At 36.3% G+C, this 9,653-nt stretch overlaps 1 protein-coding gene across 1 annotated transcript; it reads left to right on the top strand.

Moving 5' to 3' along the window:
- The first annotated feature begins 246 nt into the window (after nt 1-246).
- Nucleotides 247-1,038, top strand: LOC106333712 (EPIDERMAL PATTERNING FACTOR-like protein 2). Its single transcript, XM_013772133.1, has 3 exons — nt 247-465; nt 552-586; nt 662-1,038. Exons 1-3 carry the CDS (start codon nt 357-359, stop codon nt 920-922), a joined length of 405 nt encoding a protein of 134 aa, XP_013627587.1. The 5' UTR covers nt 247-356; the 3' UTR covers nt 923-1,038.
- Nucleotides 1,039-9,653: the final 8,615 nt, after the last annotated feature.

The raw sequence follows: 9,653 nt of genomic DNA, 5'->3' as shown, positions 1-9,653 counted from the left end.
CATACACATCAGAATCTGACTCTCGTTAAATTATACATCAGGATATTATTTAAAAAGATATAAAATATGGAGGTCCCGGTATATTTTGTATTTTTCTTCTTCAAATCGTGTCTTTCTATACATATCTTGATGATGATGTGATGATACAAAAAAGTATAAAATAATAACCATATAAAAGATTATATATCTCATGTCAAGTCATATAAAACGCTTACGTGCATATATATCCGTGCGTGTAGTATAGTTTAGGAAATTTTATTTTCCCTTTGAAGGGTAGTCGTCACTTTCCTATTTCTTTTCTACTTACAAAGATCTTCCTCTACACATCAATAAGCAAAGAGATAGAAAGAGAGAGAATGGCGTTGTCGATCTTGTGTCTGAAAATGGCGTTGTGCAGCAAAATGTCAAGCTGTCTACTGATGTTGCTGATTCTTACTTCGACCCATTTCAGTCTAATGGCTAATGGTAAACGAGTCAATGTCACATTTCCATATTTTAAAACAAATATTCCAAAATCTTAATTATTCTATTACTTCTAATGACATTTTCAGGTAGACCAGAGCCAGACTCGCGTGAATTCATTAAGGTACACTTCCTAAACCTCCTGTTTCTTTTTCCTTCCAATTATGTTGATTTTTAAAATGTCACTAGTTTTGGACAGAGAGGAGATCATGATCAGAAGATGGTGATGAGAGGTTTAATAGGATCAAGTCCACCAAGATGTGAGAGAGTGAGATGTCATTCGTGTGGTCACTGTGAAGCAATTCAAGTTCCTACTAATCATCAAACAAAGCTTCACTCTCCTTCTTCTTTTTCATCCTCTGAGATTATTAATCTTGATTACATCAGAGGAGAAGACACTACTAATTATAAACCCATGAGCTGGAAATGCAAATGTGGTAACTCTATCTATAACCCTTGAAGAAATTTATTCACTTTTATGTACAATTTTTCTTTTTCTTTCTTTGTTGGGACAAACTCAAAAATCTCTGTGTACATATATATGTTTTAGTTTCTGATAATTCTGCGTTATTTTGATTCTAATGATGTTTACATATAGTGGTTAACAAAAACACAGAGATGAATAAAATTCTGCGTTATCCAAAAAATGATTTGCTTTTATTTATACAACTATTAAATATCGACAAGTGATATAGTATTGTATTAGAAGAACACGCATTGTGAACAGAACGCACGGAGATCTATTTTCATGACGATTCTGACAAATACCAATTTTATAGATGAAAGCTACATCACACACGTACGTATGCATTATATAAAATACATTATACATATGCATATGAGATTTATATTTGGAAATATTTTTGAACATTAATATTTGGAAATAATGTTGGCTTATTTAATAAAAAGCAAAAGATTGTTGGTTTGATAAACAGTCATAAATACGTTTGGGTACATACATCGATATATGATGCGAAAAATGAATAACCATCATCCACAGATGATGAACAAATAATCAGCCGCTCTGCTGTAATAACGATTATGTCATCACATTGATTTTCGGGTTGTATTTAGTGAATACTGGTAATTTTCTGTGTCCCTGGTACTTGTTTGTGTAGAGTTCAGAGTTTCCTTATATATATATATATATTTTTTTTGCATACAGAGTTTCCTTATATTTATTTGTAAGAGCGAGTTCTTGAATCTAATTTTAACGATTATTATATGCATATTTAAGAATGATTTAATAATATATTTATATTTTAACATCTGGACTATTTAAATAGCTTAATTTTTATTTTTGATCTCTCTTGTGAAAACATGTTCTCATATTTTCTCTTTTCATAATTTTATTACTATTTTTAGAGATATTTTGAGACTACAATGAAGATATCCTAACTACCATGCCTTTTATATAATAAACATTAAATTCTTCGGTTTCAATACAATAGCATCTTTATATTTTCTAAAAAGAAAAAAAATCAACTTTTTGTATAATAAACATTAATTTTGGACTATTTAGATAGCTTAATTTTTATTTTTGTTCTCTCTTGTGAAAACATGTTCTTAATTTAGTCTGGACCACCTCAGTGGAACCAGGACACTCGGTTATAAAAAAAACATGTTTTCGTATTTTCTCTTTTCATAATTTTATTACTATTTTTAGAGATATTTTGGGATTACAATGAAGATATCCTAACTACCATGCCTTTTATATAATAAACATTAAATTCTTCGGTTTCAATACAATAACATCTTTATATTTTCTAAAAAGAAAAAAAATCAAATTTTTATATAATAAACATTAAATTCCTCGGTTTCATTACAATAACATCTTTATATTTTCCAAAACGAAAAAGTCTAAGAATCAAGAAAAACAGAACAAAATCTATATAATATTTTATTTGTTTCGAAAAGAATGTCACTTTTTATATTTTAGAGAGATGAAAATGATTAAAATGTATTTGTATCCTTACTAATCATACTTATTAACTAATATTATTTAACATAAATAAAATTATTTATAAAATTTAATGAAAAATTAACAGTAAATTTAAATTAAGTAAAAATTGCATTAGAATTCTATACAACACTGTTTGTATAACAAAGTATCAAAATAAGATTTTTGGTAAAACAAATGAGTATATTTTTGGCTTGTTTAGCAGTATCAGAAAACCTAATTTAAACAATTTAATCAAATGATATCATATATATATATATATATATATAGTATAAATTGAAACATATATAAAATGCAGAACCAGTTTAAAAAGTGTAGAGACTATAAAAAATTTGATAAAAATTGAATAATTTGTTTGAAAAATTGGTAGATCAATGGCTATATGTATTAACGCTTAAAATTTTGAGAATCCAAAACTAATATTTTATTTGGCTATGACCCATCACCAACTTTGATAAAACGTAAAATCAGCATCATATAGTTATTGTATCTATGTAGTCAATGATCATTTTCTATTTATATGCTACAAGTTATAGCATGTCTTTCGTTACAGTCCAATTTAGCATTTGGAATATATGCATAAAACATGTAGAAATTAGAATGACGTTTGGACAAAGCCTATTATTCATAAAGAAAATTGATGAGTGTGTGAGGTGATGGGATTGATCATATCGAAAGACGAAGGGAAGTGACAAAACAAAAGAGAGAAGATGTGTGTTTGTGTCGGTGGGGTTTAGTAATTTCACAAATCAAGCAAAACAAGCAGTCTTGTTTCTATCTACTGTTTTCCTTTGAATGACTTTACTTGCTCCATATTTTCTTTGTTTTCATTTCACTCAATAGTTGAATAATACGAATATTTATTTGGAAATCGGTGGAGACCTCCACCCAAGTGTCAATCAGAGTCAGTACAGGTCTGCCACAGTGCTACTGATTTAACTAAATCTTCTGAACGACAACGCCGCTCCAAACATTTTATATGGTAACTTATAAAGTACTCTTTTTTTTTTTTTGGACAAACCTCAATTTTATAGATTTTTACTCTCCATTTAAAGAAAAAATGTATACAAAACATGCTAACAAAGTCTTCTTGACCAAACAAACAACAATTACAATGAAGCAAAAAAGGATAGAAGCATACAAAACACTTAACCAACTAATGGTCGGGAGAGGGTCTCTAGTCTCAACAACCAAGCTGCAAAGTGAAAGTAAGCCTTGAGAATTAAAGACCACATGCAGTGATATAATTCATGAGATTGAAACAGCAGCAAGTACACACACATAGGCGATTGAACACCATATTGATGAGCCTTTGATTAGAACTTCAATATCTGAGGTATCTCTAATCTTAAACGTTTTACTTCCTGAAACAGAACTACTTAAAGTAGATGATGAAATTGGGAGGGGGACACACTCCATAGAGGAGGAAAGGGGGTAGTAAATGTCGACAAACAAGACCCAAGGAATTGAAACGTCAGACATAACTCCATCAAGCTGCCACAACAGAATACAAAAGTGCTTCAATATAACACAGACAGAACTGCATAAAACAGTAAAGAGACTGCATACTGCAGTAAATGGCCGCATCAAGATTAGGGACAGACCAGGAGACCACTCCACAACAATCAACACAACACCAGTGAATAAGTTTGAAAATCTCAAAGATACAACCTGGATTGTTGGGAGATGAATGAATCATGAGGTGGTGATGAGGGCCGAACAACCCGTGCATGAAGCTACAAGCAGATTGACAAGCTGTGAGGTAAAACATACAGAGACTGCGACGGGAGACAACGAAACCATTAAAAAGAGACTGCATTCCGCAGTAATAAAGCCATTGAAGGAACCCAAACCAAGCACTAACAAACCAGCCACCGAGACCGAAGTAGAAGAGCTTCTTAGGACCAAAATCAGAGAGGAAATGGAAAGCCAAAGAACTCCAGAGGCAGAATACACTGAGATCTGAGAAACCTTCATATTCAAATCTGAATTCATGAATGATTCTGAAACAGAGGTCAGTAACAGGAGATAGAATGCTGAGATGGAAAGTCTCTTGGAAAAGACAGATCTGTCCAAGAATGAAACTCCATTGATGATATGGGATTTGCAGAGGATGAGAGCTTTGACGGAAGAGAAGGATCTGTTAGAGGTTTTAACGGGAGGTGAGGGTGGATCGGGAGGTTCTGGAGGGTCAGGCTCCGTCAACTGACAGGAATCCATGGCAGAGGAGGAGAAGGCCAAGGGAGGAAGCCCCTGGCGGCTAGGGTTTTCTAGAGAGAGTATTCACCTTCTTGCTCTCTATAATCTTGGGATCTGCCGGTAACTTATAAATTATTCATTAATACATAACGTATATAATTTTTGTGAACATCTATTATACTCCCTCTTCCCGAAAGTAAGATTTTCTAAAGTGTTCACGCTTATTAAGAATTCAATAAATATTTATAATTTAATTTTTCTTTTGTTTTATTATACACTTTCCGATAATTTTTCACCAATGAAATTTAATCAATTCAAATATTTTCATTTAATGTTTCTCAAAAGTATAAAAAATACTTTAACAATATAGAAATTCTATATTCGTGGAACGAGTAAAAAAACTAAAACATATTACTTTCGGGAACGGAGGAAAAAGTACTATTTATGACTGTTATTGAATTATATGGCATTGTTAAATAGATTATGTTGCGAACTGATCATGTTACAACGGAGAAATAAACCCTAATGATTTTATTTCAAAAGCTCAGTTAATTTGCAATTTTCTATGATCGCAAAATCATAGTTCAATTAATGAGTTTCTGTGGTAAACGAAGAATTTAACTATCGTTAATTCCACACTCAGCCTTTCTTAATAAAGGGATACGTTGGTTCATGTGATTAGTGTTTCATGTCGCAAAAATGTTTTTGCTCTCTAATATCAATATCTTGTAAGTGCAAGATGCAAACACAATAGTACTGCAGAAGATAAATCAAGGAGACAAAACAACTACAAGCAACACTTAAGCTTTATTAGAAATCGCCTTGTACACTCTATTACCAGATCTACTTAATCAGTTTTACATAGTCTGTTACGCCCTAACAACTGCTACTGAAAGATTCCTAAGCTACACGCTTGTGTCTCTCTTCCGTCAAGTACTTCAGCCACTGCTTCAGCACAACCCAGAACACTTCCAAGAGCTTATCTCTCTCTATAAGATCAGCCTCTGTGTCTCAGTCTCTATACAAACGACCTCATAGCTATCTTATAATTATTCTCTATGTTTTCGAAACCCTAGTCTCCAAGGCAACATGTATGGACATCTTCCATAACAATAAGTGCAACTTTTCTTTTCTTGGAATGCGCTTATTCATCTTTCTTTAAGTCATAAACTTGCTCCTCAAGTTTATTCCTCTTTCCATATCTCCAAGATACTCTCTTGCTCTCCAAGTCTACACGACTCCAGCTCAGCACCTTGACTCCACATGGTCTTCACCACTCACCACGACGACGGCTTCAGCAACTACGTAATCGACTACTTCAGGGCGGAAATCTTACATCTTCAATCTTCCTTTTTTAGTTTTGTGTGCCGATCAAGCACAACATTCTTCTGGTTCAGCAACCACGTTGCAACCACTTTCCTCACCTGGAACCTTCCATACCAAATCTGCTTTTCTCCCCCACGAGATGTGCACCACACCATGCTTTTCTCCCCTATGAGATATGCATTCTCTGTACCAGAACATCACCATTCTCCCCATGCTTAATTTCATACTAAACTAAACTAGATGCTGAGATCTCAAGCTTTACAGACCCAGCTGTCTGCTTCTTCATGTATAATCATGACACATTCCCTGTTGCAGCGAAATAACAAGTATGGCATCACGATCTGACGCACCTGACGAACTACCCTTCGACCAGCTTCTGTTGAGTCTGGGTTCCTTCATGTGTCGTCTTCTTGACCATGATCCCTTCCCTATCCACACCGAGTGCCCTCTGCACTCATTGCTATTGTCTTCGATTGATTTTACTATCACCCTCCTGAAGATCATCACGCACCACTTCCTGATGCACTTCGATCTCCTTCCCCTTTGTGCCACAAACAACCTCGTGTCATGGCTCCTGACTTGATGCTTCTTGATCAACCTCAAGATCACTCCTACCAGAGCTGCATTCATCTTCTGATGTCTCATCCTTGATCTCATCAAGTAAGCCACTTGTGGCTAAAGACACCTCTTCAACCCTCTTGGGTTTAGTGAACGTCTTGTTCACCTTCTTGGCCATGTTTCTGTTCTTCTCATGAGAAAAACACTCCACTTTCTTGTGTCCAACCTTCCCACAGAACCAACATCACATCCTATGTTGCTTCTTGCTTGGCCTGACACAGTTTCTGATGCACCGATCAGTCTCCTTCCTTGTATCAGCTGCACAACCATACTTTAGAATCTCCTGTCTGACCTTCATGTTGTTGCACTTATGTAATACTTTCAGCTTGTTACTCACAGCTACACGCTGTAGAACTTCCTGCCTTACTCCCTGTCGTACGTCCTGGCGTACTTCCTGACAAGCTTCTTTGGCTTCACTTTTTGATGTGCTCCCATGCACGAAATGTGATAGCCCCTTCTGTTGTTCTTTCTTAGTACTCTCAGCTCCTCAATATCCCAGTCCCCAGTTCACCTTGGCTGGTTGTCCCATCGAGAGTATCTTATCCAAGTCCTTGGATCCACTGTTGAGCGTCCTGATCTATTTGCGATTCTCAGCCAAATCACGTTCTAGCATCCTTGCTCTCTCTTGTTCACCAGTAGCAACTTCTCTCAGCTTGTTAACCTCCTTCTCCAGAGACTCATTCTTCTCATGTACAACAGCAAGTTCTTCAGCAAGATCATGATACTGCTCACGACTCTGCACCAGATCGTGTTGCAACCTCAGATTCTCATTCTTGAGATTCAACCACTTGTTGAGCATCACGTGAAAATCTTCAGAGTTTGTATCAGCGTCTGAATCCGAGGACTCACTGGATTCTTCCTTGCGTGCACCAAATGCAACAAGGTTCCTCATCACCTTTCCATCTTCTTCAGACTCTGAATCATCAGACGACTGCAATGGAACACCTTTTTCCTTTTTTGAGTTTGGACATTCACGTCGTGTGTGTCCAACACCTCTGCACTCAGAACACTTAAGTTCTCTCCGTTGTGCTACAGGACAGTCAGCTTTTATATGACCAACACCTTCACACTCATAGCATCTAAGACGTTCTCTTCTTATGCTATTGCCACGATCACTTCCCTGGCGACTATACTGATTCCTCCTACCAGAGGAATCCATCATCTTACCCATCATTCCTAGCCAACATCCCCATGGCATCTTCAACATTTGGAGATCTATCTCCATCATTGTCACCAGCAAAACGTATACTCCCTGATGCACCACCTGACATAGAGACTGAACTACTGTCTGTCTCCATCTCTTCTGCCTTCAGCATACCCACAAGCTTGTCAAACTTGAGCTCATCCGCGTTTGCGGTCATATTCAAGACCGCCTTGTGAGCTCCAAACTTCGTAGGAAGACAGCGTAATAACTTCTTTACCAGCTTCTTCTCCTTGTACTTCTTCCCAAGTACAAATGCTTCATGCGCCATACCACTGAGTTTGGCACTAAAGCTCGCCACAAAATCATTATCAGACCACCTGAGATTCTCAAACTGTGACCCAAGATGATCCAGATGTGTTCTCTTGACACTCTCATCTCTTTCAAACGAATTCAGCAGGATCTCCCACGCCTCTTTAGCCGAAGTACTCCCCTGAATCAGCTGGAACTGTTCTGCTTCAACCGCTCTAAAAATCACCGACAACGCGTTTGCATTAAACGTAGATGCATTGCGTTCTGCCTCTGACCAATCCTCTTTTGGCTTAGGTTTCTTCCCATCTCATGTGACTATGGTAGGCTCCTCCCAACCAATCTCCACAGCTTTCCATGCATCTTCATAGATTCCTCGAATCATCTGCTTCATGCGAGCCTTCCAATGACCATACTGGTCCGTGTTCAACGTGATCGCCTTCTGCACCGAAACAATCGTGTCCATCTTCACCTTCAGGATTACACCGATAACTTAGGTGCCCCGCTCTGATACCACTTGTAAGTGCAAGATGCAAGCACAATAGTACTGCATAAGATAAATCAAGGAGACAAAACAACTACAAGCAACACTTAAGCTTTATTGGAAATCGCCTTGTACACTCTATTACAAGATCTGCTTAATGAGCTTTACACAGTCTGTTACGCCCTAACAACTGCTACTGAAAGATTCCAAAGCTACCCGCTTGTGTCTCTCTTCCATCAAGTACTTCAGCCACTGCTTCAGCACAACCCAGAACACTTCCAAAAGTTTATCTCTCTTTCTATAAGATCAGCCTATGTGTCTCTGTCTCTATACAGACGACCTCATAGCTATCTTATACAATATAACCTCTTTAAATTAATACTATATAAATTAATATACACTAAAAATCTCTATAAAATAATATAATTTTATAGTCCCAAATCGAGTTTTTGGTTCAATTAGTATATCGATAAATTAATAAAAAAATTATAGTTTTGGTCTAGTCCCAACATTATTAATTTATAGAGGTTTCACTGTAGTTATTCTCCATGGTTCCCGAAACCCTAGTCTCCAATGCAACATGTATGGACATCTTCCATAACAATAAGTGCAACTTTCCTTTTCTTGGAATGCACTTTTTCCTATTTCTTTAAGTCATAAACCTGCTCCTCAAGTTTATTCATCTTTCCATATCTCCAAGATACTCTCTTACTCTCCAAGTCTACACGACTCTAGCTCAGCACCTTGACTCCACATGGTCTTCACCACTCACCACGACGTCTACTTCAGCAACTACGTCAGCGACTACTTCAGGACGAACATCTTACATCTTCATATATGTGTAGTGTGTACGGTGTACCGCCGATTGATTTCAAAATGCGACCTCCCTATAAAAATGTTTATTAAATTTGAGAAAATTACATTTTTCGTTTTGTTTTTAGACGATTGATTTCACATATCGCACTATCAATGAAGCCAATATAAAATACATGACAAAACGAAAAGACACAAAATAAGAGACATAGAGGAGGAAGAAAAATGGGTTTCAAAACATAAAATACTTTGCCCATTCCGATCTCTTTTTGTTATCTTTAAAAATCAGTTCTTAGCTTTTTCTGTTAAAAATTAAGAGACAGGTTCTTATATTCCGATAA

The sequence above is a fragment of the Brassica oleracea genome, chromosome C3, assembly GCF_000695525.1.
Source record: "Brassica oleracea var. oleracea cultivar TO1000 chromosome C3, BOL, whole genome shotgun sequence".
In the NCBI taxonomy this organism is placed as follows: domain Eukaryota; kingdom Viridiplantae; phylum Streptophyta; class Magnoliopsida; order Brassicales; family Brassicaceae; genus Brassica; species Brassica oleracea.
This window is presented reverse-complemented; position numbering and strand designations above follow the sequence as displayed.